This window comes from Chaetura pelagica, unplaced genomic scaffold (assembly GCF_000747805.2).
Source record: "Chaetura pelagica isolate M959 unplaced genomic scaffold, ChaPel_1.0 scaffold758, whole genome shotgun sequence".
Classification (NCBI taxonomy): domain Eukaryota; kingdom Metazoa; phylum Chordata; class Aves; order Apodiformes; family Apodidae; genus Chaetura; species Chaetura pelagica.
In genome coordinates, this window is record NW_009954187.1 from 268,282 (window position 1) to 294,901 (window position 26,620).

General features: G+C 41.2%; 1 protein-coding gene across 1 annotated transcript in view; it reads right to left on the reverse strand.

Annotated features, from left to right (window-relative positions):
- The window catches only part of UNC13B (unc-13 homolog B (C. elegans)), a gene marked incomplete at its 5' end in the record, with an annotated part of 192,386 nt that overhangs the window by 70,252 nt on the left and 95,514 nt on the right, over window positions 1-26,620 (reverse strand). Inside the window, 7 exons of the mRNA XM_010003047.1 lie at window positions 3,686-3,827; window positions 4,133-4,360; window positions 14,648-14,867; window positions 15,361-15,435; window positions 16,382-16,387; window positions 17,162-17,240; window positions 22,710-22,756. Of these exons, the coding sequence (XP_010001349.1) occupies window positions 3,686-3,827; window positions 4,133-4,360; window positions 14,648-14,867; window positions 15,361-15,435; window positions 16,382-16,387; window positions 17,162-17,240; window positions 22,710-22,756 (797 nt within the window). The remainder of the gene's footprint in view (window positions 1-3,685; window positions 3,828-4,132; window positions 4,361-14,647; window positions 14,868-15,360; window positions 15,436-16,381; window positions 16,388-17,161; window positions 17,241-22,709; window positions 22,757-26,620) is intronic.

The following is a 26,620-nucleotide window of genomic DNA, read 5'->3' on the forward strand; positions in this document are numbered from 1 at the left end:
CAGCAGCTGAAAGGAAAATTGAGGAACCAAATACAAGCTTCTGGGTGACAACCCAGTGGTTACCTATGCAACAGCACCATCCCCAAGGGATGAACAGGCATGTATATCATGTGAGGCTCTTGACTGCCCTAGTAAAATATTGATTATCTGCTAGCAGGAGGCACTGCATTTATTTTAACTCAGTCACTCCTGTGCAGTGAGAGAGAATAAACATGCTTCTTGCAAACTGTTCAGTGACCAAGTAATGTGTTCCAGGCAATGACTTCACATCCACCATTCAAAGCTCCAGACATGGCTGTACTCAGACAATACAACTTCAAGGAGGTATTATTGTAAAATTAACAAGTAATTTTGTGCTTAGAAAAAAAAAAACAAAGGCTTGTTTGAATCCAGTAACTTCTAGTGCTCACAGAAGACTAGGGTGCTTCCTGAAAGAGGGTACGGACTAGCAGCCTCCAGGTCTCTACCTTTAAAACAGAAACTCTGTCCTGCAATCACAAACTTAATCTCCTCAATATTGCCACTATAACCTGTTCAAATGGATGCTCTGTTTCAACCTTTATGGAAAAAAAAACACAACAAAACAGATACAAGATTCTAGAAAGCTTGTATTTTCTACTGATAGTCTAAAATACATCTAAACGGGAAATTAATGTTCTGTTCTAATGCACTGAATGCAAAAATATTTCCCCTCTAACATTACTGATTATTATTTAATTACTCATTTTCAGAAATAAACAACCTTCAATCACTTACTCAGACAACATAAATACACTTCAAGAAATGGATAATAATCTAAGCAGATGCCTATAGTGATACAGGCTAGCGCTGACCTAAACAGCATTTATAATGGAAACCTGAATTGTTTTCAACATTGTCTTTTCTAAGACATGGTTCTAAATCTGGGCTTCCAAAATGGGTCAAGCCTGTCACACTTTTTTTTTTTTTTTTCTGAAAATGTATAGAAAAGGAACAAGTTATATTTATGCTGAGCTATATAAGTTAATATACTTTTCCATCCATCATTGTAAATAAGCATAGAAAAAATACTTGAAAGAGGTTACCAAAGCCTTAAAAAATTTGAAACTTATTTCAGCTGCTTTTGATAAACCTTACTGAGTCTATAGAAAGAACTGTATCATTAAGCTTTATACAATCTGCCTCAATTCATGCCATGGATTACAGTAATAAGGCTGTAATTATAACAACTGATGCACACAGATTTCTGACTCTATATCCAACCTTTGATAAGCCACTGGAATTGTGATAATATAAAAGACACAGGGCATCTAACAAACACCAGCTACAAACAAGTCTGTTTAACAAGCCATACAGAAGAGGAACAGCAACTGCTAACCAACATATTAGTTACTGAACTGACCCCTTTCTATATGTATATCTTGCACCCACTGATAGGTTTAAGTGTTTTGAAAACCAAACTTTTCACAGGTCAAGGTAGGCTTTCTGTAACTACCTTTCTACAACTGTAACAAATTAGCTTTATTCTAACAAACAAACACAAACCCCTCTCCTGCAACCCTTTAAACTCAATAATCTCTTCTAAAAAGTCTTGCTATGGGTATTTTTGGCCTGCACATGTTCATTTGAATTTCCATTTGACTACGTGGTAGAAAAATCCATAAATCTTAAGAGATGTAAGCTGAAAAAAGATCCATAAATGCAAAAAAGGAAGATGGGCATGTAAAAGCCTAGTGCTGTATCAACTTCTTCTACATGACCCTCTCCCCATCCAGTATAAGGCAAGCTTTGACATCTAGCAACGAAATGACACATTGATCCCAGTACTGAATGCTCTCCTGCCATCAGTCTGGACATTGTGCTCATTTCCTTCATTTCTTCCTGCTAGTCCAAAGCAATTGAAACAACCACCTAGACACAGGCAAGATAGAAAGTAGCATCAACTTTAATGCCCAACTGCATATTATCTGCTGAATCACAAATATGGTGTTAAAATTTAAACAGTGGCACCATTAGAACTGTGACATTTATCACATTGCGCTGTCTATCTTTAAACACAGTATTTGTTGAAGATCCTAAAATTAGAAGGGAACATACTGCAAATACCATGGTAACTACTTGGCATGGTAAACCAAGGTCCTTAAGGCTCCCACACAGACTTACTGCTATTGTGACTAGAGTTATCCAAATGACACCTAAGCATACTTACTACTTGCCAAGCAGGAACGCTACCTTGATTTAAACCAAGAGTAAAGCTAAGGGTTTACTCGCTCAAAATAGCACCAAGACTTTTTCTGACGTTAATGAGCAGCTCAAAACTACTTCAAAAACAATTTTGTTTGTACTGTGCATTATAAAGGCAAAGCTGGGCTGACATAAGCCTGATTTGAAAACACAGAGAGCTCTCTCCCCACGCAGTTCAGGAAAAACATGGAAGGAAAAAAAAATGGAACGGAAGAGAAGGGAAAAGAGAAGAGCTTACACGTTAAAGAAAATGAAGATGTTTTAATTGGAATGAGACAATCCAGAATCCTCAGGAAATGCCTAATGGATTCCAAGACTCCATTTTGTCTTATAACATGTGCAACGAAAGACATGGATCTGCTGGAGTGAGCCCAGAGGAGGGCCATAAAAATGATCAGAGAGCTGGAGCAGCTCTCCTGTGAGGAAAGGCTGAGAGAGTTGGGGTTGTTCAGCCTGGAGAAGAGAAGGCTCCGGGGAGACCTCATAGCAGCCTTTCAATATTTTCTACAAGAAAGATGGGAACAAACTTTTTTGCAGGGCCTGTAGTGTTAGGACAAGGTGTAATGTTTTTAAACTGAAAGAGAACAGATATAGACTAGGTATTAGGAAGAAATTTCTTATGAATGGAATGATCAGACACTAATTTGTGTTTTAACTGATTGTCCAGAGATATGGTAGAAGACCCAAACCTGGAAACATTCAAGATCAAGTTGGATGGGGCTCAGATTAACCTGATCTAGTTGAAGATGTCCTTGATCACTGCATAGGGGCTGAGCTTTAAAGGCTCTTTCCAACCTTAAAACATTAAATGATTCAAGGATGTTTACTTATTCAATAAAAGCAGGATGGAACAATACTATCTTCAGTCTTCTGAGAGTAGCTGGTATCTGAAGATTTGTGCCTCCAGCTTTTGCTTGTAATTCAGACATGGATATATTGCGCCTCTTGAAGGCAGACAATCCCTTCAGTTACTGTTACATTGATTTTTCAGAATTAAAAGGTGAGACTGGTACTGTCACCAACAAGTGACAAAGAGCTTTAACCTTTGTTGGTCAAGCACCAGTAGCAGGTCACAGCAGGAAGTTTGATTAGTCTTTAATACAAACTTTACTCTTTTATATAAAAAAGAATTTTGTAAATATGTCTATTAGCCAGCAATGTAAGTCCCTGAGCTGAACATTTTCTTTTGTCTTCAGCTTTTTCTAGAAACATCAATCTAAGTGTTCACAGAGCAGACAATTTATTTATACACAAGTGAGCTAGATGAAATGGACAGGTTTGCACTACATACATTATTAAAGACATCAACCCCCCAGATGCACACACTCAACCTTGACTGGAAATAAAACCATCATAAATTACAGGTGGTGTGGAAAGGCATAGTGACAGAAAAGACAGCTGTTGAAGCACAGATCATACAAACCGGAAAAACGGGGCTGAGAGTTCTTATAAGAGCACTTACAAGTAAAACTTCTCTTCCCAAACAGGGTTCAGATTCCCAAAAATCGTTTTTGTCCTCTTCTTTGTTTTACCCACTTGAACGGTTACGTATGGATCGCTGGACCCAGTCTTGTCTTTGGCCTGCAGACCCTGAGCACACACCACTGGAAGGGAAAGAAAAGGGTTACCACCACCATGCAATAAGACAATGTGCCCACACATCACATGAAGCTGCAGTTCAGAATGGCCAGAGGAACAGGAAATATCACACTCATGACAGCTGTTCTCATGAGCCTCAGCTTGTGGTGCACTAGTGTCCAGGGTAGGCATATCTCCATTTGCTACCTGTACACTGAGCTGAAAGTGACATAGGTCAGAGAAGTCCTTCCTCTTTGTTCTCCCTAGGTTCACACCAACTCCCTCTTACCTTAGGCTCCCAAGCAAGACAACCCATGTCTCCCTCACTCACCCGTGATGGTGATCTTTGCTGACCATTTTGAGGTGCCATCAAGCACGCTCTGCTTCACCGTCTTCATCTGCTGAGCATGTGTCATTTTGCTCTCACAGAACACATCTCTGATGAGGTCAAAGATCTCTGGCTTGTTCCGCTCCCGGATTTTCATGCGGTCTTTCATGGCCATGATGAAATTCTGGGTTCGGTCTTCAGCTCCGTGCTTTGAGCTCTTCTCTGCTGCTCCTGTGCACCAGAAAGGACACAACACTCTTCAGAAACAAAGCCATGTTTGTCTGAATCTGGACAGCACGATAAAAGATATGAGTTGCTCTCCACATGATGGCTCTTGCTATTGATTTTTACAGTCAAACCCCCCCCACCTCCCCTGCATTTCCACGTGCACAAACGAGAATCGGGACCACCCAGAACTGGGAGAGGGCAATAGAAGGGGATTCCTCTATAAACTTGGACCAGGTTGCTCTCCTGACAACAAGACTGAGTTTAATAACCTTTCATGTGAGGAAGATCCAGAATTTAGGTTATTTCTTTAACAGCAGACATCAGCATGCCTCTTCCTCTCATCACCTGGCTTTGAATTAATAAATCCCTGTTTAAGCAAGAGCTAAGACAATGACATAGGACCTCCTCCGCTACAAAGAGTATCTATGAGTTTGTCTCAATGCTGCACCTCAGCACCATGGAAGTGCAGAAGTTCAGATGGGTTGGCAGAGTCAGCAGCTCCTACTGGTGTGTGCCACATGCCTTCCCATTCAGCAGTCACTGCACAATATACATCCCATTCTTCTGCCTGGAACCACCCTCTTTGGATCAAGCATCAATCTGGAGGCATCCAAAGTGCCTTTCTGGATCTCACTCTATTTCATCAGTTTGTAAGGAGACAACTCAAGTAATTAATTTTTAAAATCACATAGGCATAGTAACTGTAACAAGTAGCTATAAGGTAGCAAATTAAACAGTTAAAAAGTTGGGCCATAATAAGCATGGGGCACCAGTACAGTATCTAGCAGCTGGAAACAAGAATCAGGCATAAGGTCTCTACTACACAGGTATACACAGTTAAATACACAGGTATTTAACTATCTGGAAAAAGAGAGGTCTTCAATCACTTTCATACCTCTTACAAAGGGTAAAAGTTCATATAATTATGACATAAGAATGGTCTCAAAACCAACTGCTCCCTACTCAATGTTGATAGTCATGTTTGCTGTAAAAATTCAGCCACTGATTATGGTGTCTGATATGAGGCATGCCTTAATGAAAGCACTGACATGAGCTAACAGGCCAGGCAAACCTGGGTGTGCAGTGAAAAGCAGAAACCCAAGACTGGACCATCTGTCTACATACAGTCTGTAGCAATTTCAAGTTATCATCATAAATCAGATTAAGTTAAACCAGCACAGAAGTCCTGTGAACACAATTATCCTATTTCTGTTCAGTTTAATATTCTTTTCCTTTTCTTCTCTAGTGTAATTAATTAAAGCAAGCTTTGTCCTAGAAAAATTATCTTCATCCAGGTGTTCACCAAGTATTAAGCTACCTTAAGAATATGTATTAAACCAGGTGCAAGTATGTGCAAAGGAAGCCATCAATCACAAAGATACAGAAAACTGTTTTCTTCCAGATGAAGTGGGCAAATAGGGTATCTGGAGCACCTTCAGTATAGGGCATTACAGTTCTACATATGAAATAGATTCAACAGGCAGTGACCAAATAAGAATAAACCTCTATGAGCACACACACATCAAGGACCTCCAGCAGCACAACATAAAAGGTAACCTTGTTAACAGGCTCAACAGGGTGCCCAGTGACTAACACTGCTTGAAGACATCCATTTCTAGGGCCTTCAAACAACACCTTTCACCATTACTAAAGTCTCTTTAATAAAGAAACAAAACTCAATTATAACTTCCACCACCCAAATCAAAAAGAACAAAAACACAGCTTGGAACAGACTGTGACCATGGAAGTTTCAAAAGCTCATTAAGGATATTGTATACCAAGGCATGCCATTAAAGACCTGGGTATAAGACAAGCCATAGCTTCACATTACCTGATAATTATTTTTTCATTTTACTGGCTAGAGGCTTGATGTTCAGTATTTCACTTGGTACAATAAGATGTATCTGCCCCAGAGTTTCCTATTGTTGGCTTAAGATGAAATGAAATAAAAATACTGGAATTAATCACACAGTCCCTGCTGTCTCATCGGTGATGAAGAACTAGCACCACTCAAAGTGGTGTTTTGTATCAGGCAATCATCCAGCTGTAGACTCAACATTTTTTTAAGGAATATGAAATTTAAATGGTACCAGGGGCTATACTTTGAACTTCAGATAAGTAGTGCTACTCAGCTTTAACAGAACTAGGTCTTCTGGGGACGAAGGTGTACTCTAAGCAGTACATATGGAGCTACAGAAAATTATTGGGAAATTGGTAAAGACCAAACTGAATAATTTGCCTCTCCTAGGTAGAATTCTGAAATCTGTAGTGACCCAAAGAAACTCACCTTGCCCTGCCCTTTCTGATGTTAAAGGAAATTAAGAACCAAATTCAAACATTAAGAGTCCATTAAGAACTCCATTCAAGTGTAGTGCCCTAACTCAGAACCATTTTCTAACTACTAGTCAGGCAGCTTGCAAATCTGAATGTTTCACTGTTCATCACTGAGTGGGGACAAGAGTTTATCACAATTCTGGGGTGGCATGGTCTGCATCACTGCCTTAATGCAAGCACTCCAGGAGCATCAAATTATGCTATAGAATGCAAACTTGGACAAACAGGGGAACTGCAGTTAAAAAGCATGTTTAACAACCCCATCACCTCCAGAGACCTTGGAAAGTGCATTTATCCCTCTGCAAGGTTAGCCACCATCTGGGGCATTCTGGGTTGCAGGATGTGCAAGCCATATCACATAGATCCCCAGAGAGCCCTCTCTTTAGCCACCTCTAAGGCTTTCAGAGGAAATCCCCCATCTCCATCCATGCTGCTCCTGAACCCCGCCCAGATAACATACAGAAGCAGGAAGGTTCCACTGCTCCTTCCCTGGGAAAGTGACAGAATATTCTCGCTCCCTACTGGGGTTGCACCTGAACTGCAGGGCAAAAGCCAGAATTAGACAGACATCTTATTTAACAATACTGACTAATAAGGAACACACAAAGCCTTTGTCTCAACAACACACTCTTAACACCTGCTTCTTGGTACAAAACAACTAGTTTCCAAAACAACCACTGGGGTGCTAATTAACTATAACATATGTGATATAAACCCAAAGTTTGTCACTATTCTGGGTGGCAGCAGGTGCTTTTCCTGCTGTTGGACTTGAACAGTATGTATTCAGCTGCAAACAGGAGGTCTGGCCAGTAGATCAGTTTTTCAAGCAGTCCTGTAAATGGCAATAGAAAGGCACAGGAATATACAAGTACTGTATAAAGTATAATACAAATGGTACTGGGCTTTCCTTCTTTCTTCCTCTCTAGAACTGAATTATGAGTCAATTTATGACTGTAAACAGAAAACAAATAAGTCTATATTGAGAACTGTATTGATACAGCTATTAGTAAATCATCAGTGCTGTTATCTTATGCTTTAACAGGGAAAACTCAAGAAAGCAAAACTGGCAGGATAGAGGACAGCTGTTCAGTAGGTGGATAATGCTTAGAAATTATATATTCCTGAAAGCTTAAAATAGATATTCAAGTTTCAAATAAAGGTATCCTTCCTCCTTCTGTGCAAATATTTTCCTACATAGGATTCTGGGAGGAAACAAGTGTTCATCACCATGGTGCTAATCAGCATTCAACCCAGAAGCCAAGGTGATTATCACAAGAGTGAATTGGTTTAACTAACAGTCTGTTCACTGAGCCACCCTCTGGACTGCAGTCTCTGAATTCAGAATGCAAGCTTCTAATCCAAAAAGCAACAAATATACTTGATTTCTAGTCCTGAATCAAGAAGCACTGAACAAATCCAAGATCCCGGGAGCCAAAACAGGACCAAAAGCAGGGCAAACAGCAATGCAGCCCTGATAGCTCATGTGAAGTTCTCCAATGTTTGTTGCTCCACACCATAAAGAAGCACTAATAAAGAGATACAGCTAATCACACAACGGAGAGTTTATGTTCAACAGTCATTTGAAGCTTGAGATTTCATTTTCTTATACTCAAGATCTCCAGAGGATCAGATTCTGATATCCCAGGGCTATTTATTTTCTCAGGTTTAATTCTAATCTACCACGGACTAGATTAGCACCACTACCAAATAAAACCAAGACACACTTGCAGAAAGAGATGACTGTGGCTTTTCAAATGTTAAAGCAGAACTGCACAGGCCCCTTTTACTAGGATTTTGCTATCATGGTGTCCTTCCCTTCTACTGTCATCACAATTCTGCCCTCCTCTCTGCAGCCATTTCTTGGTATCCTTCATATAATTCCTCAACTTTACTCTTCCTTTGATACCAACATTGCCCAACCTATTGTATTTTTGTTAATACTACACCAGTGGTCAGGGCAAGAGACAATGCTATGGAGATTTTAAAGAATATCCCTCCATCCCTCTAGAAAGGAAGTGTAGCAGCAGAGATTTCAAGTACTTCCAAGAGTAACAGAAAGCTAAAAAGAGACCATCTTCCCTTGAGCAAGTATTTATGAGCTTATGATAAAAACGTAAGAGCCTCATCATCAGAATATTATCTGCACTCGCAATAGAGAAACATCCTTCCAGAGAAACAACCTGGTGCCAGCAGACCCATAAACCAGATGGCTGCAGTATATATGTCACAACTGATTCCAGTTTACTGCACTTCAGACATTGCCAATTCATGGAACAGCCCTGTTGAACAAGTCAGCAAATGGATTTTGTTTCAAATTGCAACAAAGTGTTGCTGAATTTGAGCATTTTATCACTGCAATCCTAGGCGTTTGTTGGCTTATCAGATACTCAGTTTCTTAAAAATATAGAGGCAAAGAAAAACAACCTCAGCAGAAATAACTAACATGCCTGTGGAAAGAGATCTTTCTATTTCCTGCAGCAAGGCAGGATAGAAGATGGATAAACAGCACATTCTGATTCTAAGGAATAAAACCCCATGTGTCTACCCAAAATTTCAGGGCATAGAAAATTTAACTGTATTTGTGACCAGCTTGAAAATTCATTTTACTCCAATGTAACCTTTTTTGGAAGCCGTAAACAGACATAAGGGAGAATACTGGGGGTTTTGAGTTTTTTTACAAATAGCAACAATGAAGCTTCTGTTAGGAAGAAATCCCTCCTGAGTTCAGGATACAGGGAAGTTCAGCCTTTAACTTCTTGGATCTCTAAACTATTGCTTGTCCTTCAGAAACTCCATTTCTAATTCCTCGAGCACAGCCTATGCTCTTCAAACATCTAAAAATTAATTTAATTTTTCCATTCTGGGCAAGTGGGTTCCTGTTAGAAGAATTTTAACATGAACGTGCCAAAGCAAAGAACACAGTTGCATGAAAAAGCCTTTCAGTAGATTTCTAGTAATGATACGGTTTGTTTTCCCAATCCAGCAGCACATCCACATTCTGGCCTCACCACTTTCTTAATCTCCCAGCACAATCTCTCCTCTGCCTCCTCTTTCAATTGCACAACTGCTACCTTCAGTTTCCTTTACATATCTACCCCAGATAATGATACCCATCACATACTGAGTACCCTAACAGATCCCTGGCTCAGGGTCTCTGTATCTTACCTGTTCTGATGCTGGACACCTTTCAAATAATTCAATAAGTAAAGCTTTTCTTTATGTGGGTTTTACCTTTCTACATGATTCAGAAGTTTTGAGCCCAGTGTACTCTCAGTTGTTTTTCTCTGTTTCTTTAACTCTGCATGCTGAAAGTATTTCTGTTTATATTTTGAAAGGAAATGTGCAAAGTGAGCATCAGCAGTCCCGTGAATAAAATAACAAGTTCTTATCTAATGTTTTGTAATATATGAAAAGTAGAGTTGTATCCAGTTGTTTTCTACGGAGAAGTGCAGAATATTGCGATCATCACATCCCACAGCCTGTTGCATAAGCTTACTTAATTTCAACCAGAGATTAGAAAACCTGCCTCTGTGGTTATTCTTCAGAGGCAGTTCCAGTTCTCATCACTGAAGTTGTCTTCTACCTCCACCTTTAATTTTCTTACAGCAAATTTATTCCATTTTTTCTTTTATAAACAGTAAGCTTAAACAGACCACCTTCCTCTCTGCTGCTTATCTGCCTCTTCCCCAATATAGTTCAGGCATAAACAGGTTCAAGCAAGGATTAAACCAAGTCACAGAGCCACTGCTAGCTATTGAACATAGCAACTACTACTCAGAAAGGCTTTTAGCCACAAATAGCTGCAAAGTAAACCAGAGTCATCAGAGCTCTACATGCACCATGCCTTACACCTCTGCCATGGGCTCCACAACATCCCTTTAGAAACATTCTATAGGGACAGATCTAGTATGGCTATTTTTACTTTCTTGAAACAGCATTGTTCATATCCTTCTCCTGTCCCACACTGCCAAGCCTCTCTTTTGAAAGGTTAACAGACTCATCCTGTACTCTCTTGACACATTCTCATACTTTCCTCATTGCCACTGAACTCCCTCCAGAACCTGTCACAGTCTGGAGTCTCCCTTCTTGAACATGGAGAGCCACGACTGTCCTCTGCAGGAATGTATTTCCTCTTAGTCATTAGTCATTTCTAAAATTATGGTGTTTTTCTGTTGTTTTTGACTCCATGATCTCTGTTCTGTACAACAGCTGTGTGCCTGTTCCCTGGCTGCTGCTGGCACTGGCCTGACTTTCGTGTGCTCTCCATAGCATTTTTCCCATACTGAGATCCCACAATTCCATTGCAACATTATAGCATCTTGGACAAGCACCTGAATCAACCCCAGATGTGTGTATTATTCATCTCAAATACTGAAAATCATGGGTCAGAGGCGGTTTCTGGTGAACTCCAGAAAAAAATGTTATCTTGAATCTAGCCAACTGTCTACATCAAGTTTTGGAAAAAAAAAAAAAAAAGAGTTATGGCTTAACTACATTATCCTTAACCAACTGCAACACAGCAGCTGTATGCTTAGCCACAATATGGTTGCAACAAAACCAAGGTGTCTAAGATGCAATTGCTCAAATGCTACAAATTGTAAAGTTCACCTCGCAACCCTTGAAGACAAATACAGAAACACTTTGCAACTGAGGAGGAACAAAGATGCTTCACCAGTATCAGCTGTGTCTGAAAAATAAGCAAATAGCCCCAGTCCGAACTCTGACTTAAAACTCTGCACATATCAAAAATACAAGCATAAATTATGTACATTTGGGGTCTCAAGATAAGCTGTAATAAAAAAAAAAAAATATGACAAAACCTGTGATTCACTGGTATCCTTTGCTGGATCATTCAGTTTGATTTTCTCAAAAAACTAGAGCCTGAGACAGGTATAAGATTTGACTCTTTCTATTCCTACAATAGCTATGGATTAGCACAAAGTCTGTTTATACTTCACAGACTTCTGATTCCTTAGACCTAGTCCATCAAGCTGGAACACCGAGAAAATCAAGAATTAACAGAAACAGCCCCACCTTCCTACTCAAGATTTAGCACATATGGCAGAAACTTCTATTCCAACTTCTATTAGACTACAATATTTTCATAGAATCATAGGGATTGGAAGGGACCTCTGAAGATCAAGTCCAACCCCCTGCTGCAGCAGGAACACCTAAAGAAGCCCACACAGAAACGTGTCCTGGTGGGTCTTCACAGTCTCCAGAGAAGAAGACTCCACAACCTCTCTGGGCAGCCTGTCCCAGTGCTCTGTCACTCTCACAGTAAAGACAGTTTTCCTCATGTTGAGGTGGAACTTCCTTTGTTGTAGCTTGGTGCTGTTTCCTGTCGTCCTGTTACAGGGCACCACTGAAAAGAGACTGGCCCATTCTTGACACCCATCCTTCAGATTTATAGATATGAATGAGGTCCCCTCTCAGTCTTCTCTTCTCAAGACTAAGCAGCCCCAGGTCTCTCTGCCTTTACTGGTATGACAGATGTTCCAGCCCCTTAATCATCCTTGTAGCCTCAACTAGACCATTTCCAGTATATCCCTGTGCCTCATGGACTGGGGAGTCCAGAACTGGACACAATACTCCAGATGTGGCCTCACTAGGGCACAGTAGAGGAGGAGAACTTCCCTTGACCTGCTGGCCACACTGTTCTTAATACATCCAAAGATACTACTGGCTCTCTTGGCCACAAGGGAACATTGCTCTCCCATGGACAACTTGTTGTCCACCAGGACCCCAAGGTCCTTCTCCATGGGGCTGCTTCCTAGTAGGTCAACCCCTAACCTATACTGCTGCATGGTGCTTTTTCTCCCCAGGTGCAGGACTCTACACTTACTCTTGTTGAACCTCACTAGGTTCCTCTTTGCCCAGCTCTCCAGGGCCCATGGATTTACAGATGTCCAGTTTCCTTAATAGTTTTTTAACCCAATCTCCTTCAATCAAGGTCAAGTCTTTCTCACTCCTGACTTCTGTGGTTTGAGAATCCTAAGGGTCAGCTTTAGCAGAAAAGACTGAGGCAAAGAAGGCATTAAGAAACTCCACCTTCTCCATGTCCTCCATCAACAGGGCACCCACTTCATTCAGCAGTGGGCCCATGTTTCCTCTGGTCTTTCTTTTACCTCCAATGTACTTAAGAAGCCTTTCTTGTTGTCCTTGACTTCCCTTGTCAGTTTTAATTCTAAGGAGGCCCTACCTTTCCTTGTTGCATCTCTGCACCCTCTGACCACATTCTTGTATTCTTCCCAAATGGTCAACCCCCTCTTCCATGATCTGTGAACTTCTTTCTTCCACTTAAGTTTGTTCAGTAGTTCCCTGCTCAACCATGCAGGTCTCCTGGCTCTCTTATTTGACTTCTTACTCTAAGGACACTCTGATCTTGAGCTTGGAGGAGATCTGCTTGAATACTAACCAACTCTCTTGGGCCCCCATTCCTTCCACTACCCTATCCCATTGGATTTCTCCAAGCAGTTCCTTGAAAAGGCCAAATTTAGCTCTTCCAAAATCTAGGGTTTTGACCCTTCTAGATGCTTGGTACCTGCAGCACATGATCCTGAAGTCTGTCATCTTATGGCCTCTACAACCAAGGCTGCCCCCAATGTCTTCTACCGGTTCCTCTTTGTTTGTCAACACTAGGTCTAATAATACACCTCTCCTTGTTGGTTCCTCCAGCACCTGAGTCAAAAAATTATCATCAATGCACTGGAGGAACCTCCTGGACTCTGGACTGTACCTGCCTGGCTGAGTGGTCTTCCCAGCAGATACCAGGGTGATTGAAGTCCCCCATGAGAAACAAGGTCTATGATTGTGAGGTGACTCTCAGCTGTCTGTAGAAGGCCTCATCAGCATCCTCATCCTGGTCCAGAGGCTTGTAATAAACACCCACAACAGTGTCCCTCTATTAGCCGGCCCCTTGATCTTTACCCACAGGCTTTCAATCTGCTTTTCATCTGCCCTGAGGGAGACCCCAGTACATTCCAGTTGCTCTCTCACATACAGAGCAATTCCACCACCACTTTGTTCTCAGGCAGGAACAGAAATTTGAGACCAAATCAAGAAACTGTTTTATAAGCAATTAAAAATAACCTGACCAGACAGAAATCCAAATGAATACTTTTCCTCTCTCTTTGCCCCTCCTTTAATCAAATTTATTTTACACTTCTCCACTGTGTAAGGTCTCATTTATTCTTCAAGGTCACAGCTCTTTGAAGAGCATTTCTTTGAAGAGAGGGCTTAATTTTTGAATGCTGCATAAAAAAACCCCAAAGTAAACAAAAATGCTAGTAGGAAGATGAAAAACTGCCTGTACACTTAAACAGCACCTTCCTATCTGACCCATCATCTGTGCTGGCTCAGCCCCAGGTCTGTATAAAGCGATTCATCCATAAAAATATGTTAAAATGACAAAACCCCTTGCCAATCTGCACTTGGTACAGAGAATCTTAGCTAAGTCCATGGAGTACCTAAGCAGGAACCCTGTGCTGCTCTGAAGAATTTAAAACAATAAAACAGGCTAACAGTTAAAACAAGCAACCTGACTGGGATAGTAGGAGGAGGAGGGGCAGAACAAAAGTCAGAGTATTCAGCCTGGTACCCTATTCACCCAGCCCACTGCCTCTCCTGCATGCAGAATATGTTAGCAAATACACCACCTGAGAAAGATTAAACAGTAGATGGCTTTAAACAAAACAGATGTGAAAAAATCAATAATTAAACTTCTTTTAAAGCACATCGATCACACTTGTTGCAAAGAAGCTCTTCTGTATCAGTGGAGCTGTCTGTGTCCACAGGGTGATGGGGGTAAGTTTAGCCCAACGGCACCTTCGCAGAAAATACTCAAGTCATTTTAATAAACGCAGCTCCTCTGATCACTGAGGTATCACCTATATGTTTAGGAGATCTGTCTGGTAATGCTTCTGGAACAGCTGCACCCCACTGGCCACTACTCACTCTGCAAGCAGTCTGCATTGAGCAAGTCTTGGCACTTCTCATGGCACTTGACTCCACATTCACCGCAGCGCATCCCCTGCCGCGCAATTCCCCACAGCAGCCCCTCACATTCATAGCAGTAGGTAGGGGTTGTGGCTGTCCACACCTCGAAGTTGTGAGGGGTTGTACAGGAGATGGGGTAAATTAAGGCTTGCAAGGTCTTCTTGTAGACGTGAGATTTCTGAAAGGCAAGAGCACACATAAACCAACATCCAGAAAGGTGACTGAACCTGTTTTTGCTGGTTAGCATATGAGTTTTTAGGGAAAAGGCACGAGCAGTGCAATCAATCTACAGATTTGACATAGCCAAATTTATCAAACTTTTATAAGCAGTGGGAGAGGATACCCTTTCAAAACTGTTTCTCCACACATTTGGGAAGTGGAGGAGCCAAAAAAAAAAGGTTTGCGTATGAGGGATACCTTGCATAAAGCAAGATTCACACACTGTCCCCCATGGTGGATAGGACAGAAGGAAATGGTAAAATTGTATTTTTCAGGATCATACCTATACATTAAATGTTATTTTCATGTTTGGTTTCTTTAAACAAATTAAAAAAGAAGCCTTGCATATATATTTTTAGACATCTGTGAAGCTGGTTCTGCATTCAAGAGAGCCAAATTCCTTTAATTTGCTGACTAAAAGCTAATAGGAGCCAAGCAACCCTCCCACTTACCAGCTCTTCATCTTTGAGAGATGTTCTAGTGGCCATTGCTGAGGTAATTCCGGCTTTCCGGGACTGAACCAGTGACTAAGAAGGAAAAAAATTGATCATACACCACAATATCCAGAAATCCACTCACTCTACATGCCCAGAGATGTGACCAAGGGGATTCTCTCCACCCAGACACCGAACCAGAAGTCTGTAATATTCAGGTTTGTTCTGTAAATGATAGCTCACATCTCAGAAGAGTGAAAGGCATACTCTGAGGGGTCTTCAAGTTGCTTCCACCTGCCCACAACCAGTCTCATTCTGGTAAATTTTTATTTGTTTCTCTGGTAAGAACTGTCAATGAAACGGGGGTTCATGTTTCCACTTCTATGTTCTAGTAGCAATGGTAATTCTGCTGTTCCCTTAGGTCACTAAATGGGACTCAGTCTTCTACATCTAACTTTATTCACTGCCAAAAGGAGATTTTTTTAAAATCACCTTCACAACACAGACAACACCCAAACAGGACAGTGAGAGGGTTTGAAAAAAACAGGTTTAAAAAAGGACAGACCGGGTTGGGAGCACAGGTTTGAATGTGATGGTGTTTCACATTCACTGGCCATCACTGAATACAATGAACAGCATTTTCACCTCAAAACTGCCTCCTTCTCCATCACACCAACACTTAAGTTTTGCACCCTTGGACAGCCCAGGGCAGTACTTTTGCAGCACCTCATACTGGCATATAAAGGATTTCTTCAGCAAGCCAGACAACTTAGATGAAGGCAGAGAAGGAAATTAAAGGCAGAAACATCTGCTTTGAAAACATCAAAACTTATCAGAAATATCCCTTTACGCTCTGATGTATCCTAGTTGAAGGCACACAGAAAAAGTTCATTCCATCAGTGATGGAGCAGGACAGAGTGCTGGATACACATGCACTGCAGTACAGTGGGTTCAAAATGAAAACTAAAAAAGTGGAGGGAAAATAAAATAATTTTTGTCTCTGGTAAAGAATTGGTGGATAGTCTTTAGCTCCACTTACCATGGCCTGTGGAGAGAGAGAATGAAAGCAGACAAAAGAAGTAACACAAGTTAATGCCATTATTGCAAAGATTTAAGATACAAGCAGTTCATAAGACACATATTAAGCTTCCCATGCTTAAGCTGGCAAAGAGAATTGCATGCATCTTCTCACAGGAATTACAGGATATGGAAACTTGGGTATTTTCAGCTGTTACAGCATTTCCCTCATGTATGAGATTGCTGTGTGTGCTGAACACAGCCACCAGAAAACCATGTGTCCTGCAGAAGTGTTATTTCACCATATCACACAAGCATATGAAACTTGTCCTTATTACTCGCTCAGTTCTTATGCTTCCTCAGTGCAGAAGCCTACTGGCAATTTTGCAAATAACTTTGAAAACCCAAGCACATATGCTCATTTACCTATCCTCTGAAATTCCAAGCTTCTGGTAAATTGCCAGACCTCACATGGACATTGTAACTTTTCCCAAAGTATGTGACTTTTAGGGAAACATTTTAAAACAATGCAGGCCCCAAAATCCCCAAATATTCTGTGCAGAAAAAAGGAGAGGGCACACGAAAAATATCTTAATTCTGCCAAATGAAAGAAACTGTCTTTGAAACGGTAGCTCGTTCTCACTGAGATTTTTCCAAGCACAACTTCTAACCTCTTACTGTGAGAATCAATTTAACTAAACAGGAAACCTTTAGCTTCTTGAAGTGTCAATGAATGTTAGCATACATCAAAAAGTAAAGTCACTTGTACCAATGATCGTGTGACTGAAGAAAAATTTCTTACCAGATCACTGACAAGTGGAATTGGCTTTTTTTTGCGTAAATCAGGCATGCTATCAATGCCATAGAGACCACCTGCAGGCCTGGAAATTCAGGAGGAAGGGAAAAAAAAATATTAAAAATCTCACCAGTAGTGACAGACAGTAAACAGATAAGTAAAAAGCCTCCTTAGAACATCAGTCTCCTTGCAAATATCACAGTCAATGAGAAAAGGAAATATCAGTTCATGGCAAATGCAACTTAATAATAAACCAAAGCTGTTAATGCTAAAAAAAAAAAAAAAAAGGTAATTTTCTCATTCTCAGAGCTGAGGGTCTGACCTAGCCTAGAGCAGGCTGGACGTGTGCTGCAGAGCACCCAATGCTTCAGAGTCCTTGCTGCCAGCACGGTGAGTGGATGCAGCCTTAGCCCCACTGTTTCTATGGGGCACTGTTTTGGCAAAAATACTTACCTAATGGCAGACCCAGGGCTCTGTGGCAGTAATTCACATGTGGCTTAGTCTATGGTAACTGAGCCACATGTCTCTGCTTTCAGAGTTTCCTTTTGTTCCTTATGGAGAGCTCAGTTTATAATTTACTAATGGCAATGAGTGCCACAGCAGGAGAGACTTCAGAAACTTGAAAATATTTCATCTACAGTCTTTCTCCAACCTCCTTCCTTGCATCTTATTAATTTAGGGTTAAGGGGTGGTGAAGCTTTACTGAAGAAATCAAAATCAGTCAGATGATTATACCTAGGAAAGTGTAAAGTTAATACTAAAAATTATTGTTTATCTTCTTCACACACAACAATCCAGATGCTCCTGCCCAGCGTTGCTGGTCGGGAGGGAGCACATCAAAGTGGATGAGCCACAGGGCAGGATGCTGCTACTCATCATCTGATTCTAGACTAGAACATACTTAATCCTGGCCCTCAAGATGCATATAATTATTAGAGGAAAAACCTCTAAGAAAGGAAATGCTTTTTATTTGGTGCTCAGTGTTGCAAGCCATAAAGACCTCTAAACGAGCTGCCATTTGCTTGTGGAGGTGGCAGTGGAGCAAAAGAGGCACCTGTAACACCTGGAATCTGCAGAAACCAAACATAACAGCCTCCTTCCCTCTAGATGAGACCAGGCTGAATAATTTGTACCTGGATCCTGCCATGCATGGATGTATGCCTGTGCTTGAAGAAGGTCTGTTAGTTCAGCCCAAATGACCAAAGTAAATCAATGGCATATATCTGAAAGTCCTTAATGTAATGTTTTTTTGTTGTGTGTTGTGGGTTTTTTTGCTAAATTTGGCTACTGAGCACCCATTTCTCTGCTGTTGTACTTACCATATTTACCCTGAACTGAAGAAGAGATCTGTGATGTGACTCCTTCCCTGCAATGAACACCTAGTTGCCAACCAAAACCCACAGCCCCTCTTCAGTGTCTCACCCAACTTCCCCACCTCCACACCGTTCTCACACCTTGATAACACTAGAGTTCCTGAGGTCTCATTCCTGGCTACCGAGACTATAAAGGAACATTTTGCCTCTCAATCCTTAGTCATTCCTTCTCACCCAAAGGTGGCTTACACCTTTTCGCAGTTGCATAATAAACTGGCTGGCATTTCTAACCAGCATATTTTGCTGTTTTGGTACACTCCACTCAGCTGAAATGCTTTAGGGCACCATGACTACAGCGAACAGAAGCATGGGGTCAAGCTGTTCTTACTGCAATAAAAAACACACATGGAGCTAACCCCTTAAAACAAACTAGGAAACCAAATTGCTACTACAAATGTACATATGCCATGAAAATTGGGAGGCTGGTAAGTGACAGGAACCTGCACCCCTCACAAACAGGACCTACTCAAATACCCTTTTGATACAGCCAGAAGTAAAAAAAAACAATACAAACAAACCAAACAGAGACCAAACCAATGTCACAGCAGCCCATGCTCTAGGACGTCACAGCACAACCTAGCACAAGGCTGTGTCAAAGAGGGAAGCAGTTGTTTGTACCCAGAAACATGCCACAGCACTTTAAGGGTAAAACTGCCTTTTTTGATGGGGCGTGGGAGGCTGACATGTCCGAGCCATGGCTGAGCTGACAGCTGCTGCCAGCTGAACAAGCCTGGTGGGAAGGTGAGCAGCCATGTGTAACTGCAGGAACTATGCTGGTTCTGCAGGCAGCCTGAGTCACGTTTGCACCGCAGCACCGTGCACGGCTCCCTGCGCTCCTGCACGACAGAAACAACCCCACCTGCAGCAACTCAACCTCGCAGCTGGGAAGGGAGGACAAACTGGAACATGGGAGAGGTGGAGTTTACAGCAGTTCATTAGAACTATTGGAGTCTTTAGACAAGAATAAAAGCCATTTTCCAATGCTGGCAATCCTTATAGTGAGGCTACATGGTGTTTACACTAGCGGCCACCCTCATTTCCAAGACAGAATTTCAGAAATTTGTTTTGCCCAAGTTACACTGCAAGAATCCTTTCTGGCTTATAATAGAAAAATCTCACCCACATGGAGAAATATCTGCGTAAAGTGTTTATATTGTCATAACCATGACCAGCCTTCCTGGGTTCAACCATGGAATTTTGTCTGCTGCTCTAACTAAAAACCCCATCAGATACAAACTAACCATAGTGTTTTGGGGTAAAATAGGTGTCATAGAAGACTATCTTGCTGATGCCAGGAATTCCAGCATTATTTAAATCATAACACAGCTTCTTAGAAAGTTCTGGGTCCAAGATTTGTGCCAAATCACTTGAATTATGAAAGTATATGCAAAATAGAAAGGGAATCTGTCTGTAAGGTGAAAAGATGCAACAAAATGGTCACATGCACAAATCCAAAGTCAACGCTCCTGCTAAAGGTCAGTGGCACAGCTGGGAATTTATACTTCTTTTCTATATAATTTCCAATTATTATTTTGTTATAACTCAACTGAAAGAGAACTGTAATACTCCAACATTTCCCAGGAACGAACTGAATTGAAGATGAGCTTAAATTATTGTGCTTGAGAAACACAAGCTTAAATTACTGTCCTTGTCTAGTTACGACCTGGTTTGTTGCAATATATTTGATGATAGACTGAGGTTTATGATAGAAGCAGTTGTAAGCCAGACTGACAGAGAAGAAATGTCTGAAAAGTGCTTATATTCACCACTGAAGAGAGGTATCCTGGTGCCTAGATAGTTATACACTCAAATGACCTGCTTTTAGCTTGTTGGTGTCTTTTTTAAAAAGATTTTTCAGTAGCAATTTTTAATTTTCAAAATTACTCAGCTTGTTGTGCTTTCAGCTAACTCAATCCTTTTAATCAAGCACAATCTCTACTTCAATTACCAAAATTACAGTGTTTGTGTAGACAGAAGTACTGACATTGCCTCAAATATGCACCCTGTAGCTTGATATGTAATAGGGTAACTCCTCTGCAGTGCATGTAATATTTATAGCATTATTATGGAGTGCTGTATTGAGGAATGAATAGCATTTCTGTAAGAGGAGATGACTTGTGCTAATAAATAAAAACCTAAATATGAGATACTACACTCAGAGACTGACCCATAATACCTATTGTACTTTTTTTAAGCTCTCTCTCCAAAGCCAGTGATTAAAGACCGGGAGCTACTGTTGCACTGTGCTAAAAGCCAAAATAGCTTGAAGCAAGTATTCATCTTTTAATGCAAGTTTTATCACACAGATTCTTCCATTAAATCTTGAAAATTTAACCAAGCAAAGATGGTTTGCAATGACAGAAGATTATTATTTCCTTCAAAGGACATCACTTCTCTAATCTCCATGTGAAAGAAGTGCTCCAAACATAAGTACTTCAACATACATTGTGACTAATGAGCCACAATGTGGCTAATAGTGAAATTAAAGATTCAACACCCACAAACACCTTTTCCAGAGGTGCTCACATAGGAAGTGAAAAAAATTACAGAAAAGAGCAAATATTGCCTTGAATTGACAAAACACATTTTAAAGCATTCAGGACTGTAGGTGTATTCGTCTTTCAGGCTGGGAAATCATTTTGTGTGTGTGAACCAATAAACTCGGTACATTGTCTCCTTGTTAAAGGTACTTTTTATAGTTAGAATAAATCACTGCCTTCTGCTCCTGCTAATTACCAGTTCTCCAGCAGCCTGCTCAGCAAAGTCCCAGGCTCCTTAGTGAAGCTCAGGGTTGCTAGGCAGCTCCAGGCATCCGCAGGTGTGGAGTAAGCTTTCTGGGAGCACCAACATCACAGAACAATGACTCTAAAAGCAGAAAGCTGTATAATGAAGCCTCCAATTTAACATAGTGTTTTATTAGAGAAGCTTCCTTCAGTAGTATGAGAATTAACTTACGACGGTAGCAAGCCAGGCCCTTGCTGATATTTCAGGGTAAATCTGCTCCTAATGAGTGCACCACCACCAAACCACATCACCCTAGTGGTGTACACAGCCCATAACCTAGCAGCTTGTAAAATCTGTCATTGTCTTTTTCTTATCCAGGGAGGATTCTAGGGAAGATAACATGCTGGCACCTATTATGCAGAGTGTCATGCTGAAATTACACACAATCAGAATTTGCCTGCTTCATTTGCTGTGACTAGCATGTGGTGGAGAGAACAGTCTCACCTGTGCAAAAAAGGCATGATGATTAACTGCTTTAAAAATAACCTCTGCTTTGGAGACAGACTGAGGGATCTGGGGCTACTCAGCCTGGAGAAGAGAAGGCTCCGTGTAGACCTTATAGAGGCCTCCCAGCCCCAGGAGGGGCTACAGGAAAGCTGGGATGGGGCTTTTCACCAGAGAGGGCAGTGACAGGACATGGGGTAATGGTTTTAAACTGAAAGAGGGCAGATTTAGGTTAGTCATCAGGAAGAAATTCTTCACCATGAGGGCAGTAAGGCACTGGAATAGGTTGCCCAGGGAGGTTGTGGCTGCCCCCTCCCTGGAGGTGTTCAAGGCCAGGTTGGATGACGCTTCTGCAGCCTGGTCTAGTGTGAGGCGTCCCTGTTCATAGTAGGGAGGCTGGAACCTGATGATCTTCAAGGTCTCTTCCAACCTTAACCATTCTATGATTCTATGATAACAAACTGCAATGACCTCCAGAGTTACTGCAGTTTTGAGTGCTACAATGACCACAGAAATCATTGCGAAGATGGAAGACTTGCCCAAAGCTACTTCTTCTTTAAACAGCAAAAGACTGCAACTTTTCTGATACTATCAGTGATTGATTCAGGAAAACTAATCTCATCAGGACCTCTCTGCACTGCTCAATAAGAATTATTTAGTAGTACTGCCATAAGCATTTCCCTCCATCATGTTACAGATACATATTGTAATCATAACCCTGTCCTTAACCACAAATCTCTTCCAAGAGCTGCACAGCCCACCTCCAGATGTTTAAGAAGAGAGTCTGAAATACAGCAGCAGCCTGGCCCTAGGTGAGGCATGGCCACTTGGTTATTCTTGACAAGAGCCATTTAAAACATCAGAATTGCTGCTTCTCCTTAGATTGAACAGCAGACCTCAATGTACACTGTAATTACAAACACAGGGAAATAAGGTCTCAAAATACCACTTACCCTCCTTTGAGCCAGGGTGGTTTTGATGGATCAGCCTCATCTTGACCCTTAAATTGGGGGAAAGGAGAAAAACAATATGAAATTAGTTTCCAGAAGCACCAGAAAATTTATTCAGATTATATTACGTGGGAAGGATAATACACAACACTGCATGCAGGCAAATGCATACAGAAACTCATTCAAGCACCTCCAATGACCAACATTTCAGAACAAGTCATACAGACACAGGCAGGCTATGCAATTTCATTGAACACCTCAGACTGGAACCTGAGAGCCTGTTCAGTGCAATTCCTCTTTCAAAAAGCCATCTTGAAGACTAACTGATGTGATTATTTTTTTCCAACCCAACAAAAGCATGAGTTATCAGAGAGCTCTTGCCACCACTTACATGAACATGGTCATAATGAAGATGTTAGAAATTAAAAGCACATACATGAAATGCACAAATAACGCATCAATGTGAAACTTTGTACAAACACTTCTGAAATCCATTCATGCTTAAATGCAAGGACTTTTTAGGCCCCTAAGCAGGGAAGTCCCATTGCAGCTTCACCCATTTACGTGCAAGTATTTAATTGCAAGAGGTGTAAAACTCCGGCTGTCACTTGCATAATTGCAGCTGAACTGGAAGCTCACAGCATAATGGAACACACCACAGACTGCAAATAGGAGGATTCACTAATTCAAACCATGATCTTATGTCCATATTAGGAATGTATTTATAGAGGAATGTTTTGTTTCTTTGAAAATCTTCAGTGCACTGGTTAGAGCTGAGAAGTGCTTAAGCATTTGTACCTGAGGAAAAAAAGTTTTGGATAAGGAGACTATAACTGTAAACCTCTTTGTTCCAGTTAACAGTTCATACATTCTCCTCCACTCCCTGAAAGAAAAGTTTGTTTCAAACAGGACTAAGCAAGACGCACTGCTAGTAGCTAACACTCCATCCTCAGACAATCACGTCTGCCAAGAGTATAAAGTAACTTGCACACAGTGGAAAACAAAGTATTTCCAGCCACAGGACTTAGAACCTGAGAATCATCACAATGTAAAGGCATATGTCAGGAAATAAGCTCCAGTCTTATGCAAGATAAAAGAACACAGCCCCAAAAGAAGTATTCATTTACTTTGTCCTGTGCTTTCGATGAACTATGCAACCTCTGGATGAGCTGGTCACAGGTGGCAGAAATGTCTGCCAAGCAGAACAGAAATAACCAAGAAAAACAAGTTTCTATTAGAAGTCTCAATTTGTACAGAGTAAACGTCTGAACTTCTTATTAGTTAGTCCTACAACTCCAGGGCTAGGCAGATCTGAAGACTACACCAATTTTTTTTACTTTATTTTTAAAAAGCAATAAACAACAGGACCTTATCTGTAATAGAATGCACACTGCAGCTTTTCTACATGATCACACAGCCCTGAAGAGCAGGCAGGGGCCTGAAACCCATGGCCCAGCCCGGGTATATGTTTCCCCTGCAACCAGAGCAGCATATCAGGATCCAGGCTTCTGCAGTAAGGATAGTGCTCTACACGTCTCCAGTCCAAGCTGTGCTTCCAAAACCCCTCAGGCTGCAACCTGCATTTCCTCTGGAGGAATTTGAATCAAGTCCTGGTCAAAAGACTAGATTTCTTGAGGCAAATGCAACCAGACCCTTCAGAGCCCACAAGGGAGGACATCCCTACCTTTGCCTCTCAACACCTGGAAAAGCTGTGACCAGAAAGCAATCTTGAAACAGAACACTGCTTTATACTGGACTGAGTGTGACAAGTGTTAGTTCAGCTGCACAGAATGACACAGAGTGACAAACACAAACATGGCAACACTTAATGGTAAAAGGAAGCAGTGCAACAGATTTTTCAATCAGTTTATCTGAAAAATACTAAATATAAGTGGCCAATATTTGAGACACCAGGCAATACTGCAGCATGGAGACCACAATAATATCAAGAAGTCTTCTCAGTGGAACAAGATGCAGGGAAAGCTGTTATCTAATTGAACAATAACCATTTCCTACCACAAGTCCACAGAGAACGGCCAGGATTGTGGATGCAGAGAAGGGCAGAAAGCACAATCAGGAAACAAACCTCCATTATGTTCCACATTTTGAGACATACCAAGTAAAAACTGCCAAGAGTCCAGATAACCTGTACTTCTCATTATTTAAATTACTCTCGCCAAGCCTTTTAGACATGGAAATAACATGAAAATAAGAGAAGAGCTTTCCTAGGATCAAAATCACAAATCATCTTGGTACAACACCACAAAACAAAAGAAAGAGCTTTCAGTATGTGACAATATTGATGCAGGGGCAAGGCAGGTGATGTGTGTGTGGAAATAGGAGTTATCACTCTCTGAAAGCAAAGAGGCAATTTGCTCCAGGCAGCATTCTCCCTGGGAAAATGCCAAGAGAACCAGCATCTGACATCCATCAAATGAGAGCTGATGCCTTAAGACTGTGGAAGAGCCAATGCAGTACCAACAGTTAGGGGTGGGGAGAACAAGGAAAATATGATCCAGACTAGCATAGGCTCATTGTTGGCTTCAGCAGCTTGAAAAGCTTCAGAGCAAAGGGAAGAATTAACATGGAGGCAACTGGAAAACAGAAAAATATCATATAGGGTACAGCAGTTTTTGAAAGCATTTTTTAAAAATGACAAAACAACCACTTTGCTTTAGACAGTAAAATGAATTATCAACTGAATTTTCATTTAAAAGAACAAACAACTTTTGACACAATGCCATCTGACGTTACTGAGGTCAGAGAAGCTGAGAAGGAGCTTTAAGGTGGATAAACAAGTAACTGTAACTGAGCCATGGACAACGCAATAAGGAAGCTAGTGGGAGTAAGGATATGCTGATAAAATCTGCTGATGACAAACACCAGAGAATTATTGATACTGAACTCAGATGCCAAACGGAAAGAACTGATGGCAGTGAACAGAGTGATTGCATCAACAGAGGATTAAACGTTGTACAAATGTCCAGGTCTGAGCTCCAAGGCCTGCTGTGAATTTGACTTGAGAAGGTGTTTCTCAGTGTAGAAAAATGTGACAACAGACTTGAGTTCTAGTCATCACCCTGGCCACAAGCTAATATGATACAGCCATGTAAGGGGAGAATATAATTCACACAGTGAAATGTCTCCAAAGAAGTAAAACCATAAGTATCGCTGTGCTGTGCTGGTCAAGTACCTTCAGAAAAGCATATACAATTTTTTTATGCTATACAAAAGAATCCACAGAAAAAAATGGCAAAAGCAGCATGAGAATGTAAACCTAATACAATTCAAGAAGGACAGGACAGCTTGCTTACTCTACCAAAAAGAACCTTTTTGTGTGCTTATTCAATAGACTAGAGATCGTACTGCATGGAAGAAGAAGTGGAAGAAAAATGGAGGATAAAAATTAGAAGGTGTAGTAGCTTTTCAAAGGGAGCAGTGGGCACCAAACTTACCTGGCTTTAAAGAAAGAAATGACGAAGTCTGTGTTGAGCTAATGGCCCAATATATCATACAGTGGCAGAGGGGCTGGCAGTCACCAAGAAGGCCCCTGCAGTCACTCGTTGCACTGACACATGGAGTCGAAGAAGCAGAGGCCTCATTACAAGTGTTGGCATGAGGGTTAACAGGGTCCAAACACCTCTGAGTGTGACAGTTAAACATTAACAGCAGTGCTGTTCAGATGGATTTGCTGCAGCTGGGATGTTTCCCACCCTCTGAAGCAGCACTTGCACCAAGATGCAGGAAGGCTCCAGTAGCTGCTCTGCATCTGGTCACCAGCCATGGATCTTGAGTTCAGCCTGGCTCACCTAGAGCCTGGGCAAGCAGAAGTGAAAGATGAGAAGAATACTGAAACAACTGTGAGAGTTCTGAGCACTGTTCTTCCTGAAACAAATGGGAGGGCCAAGGGAATG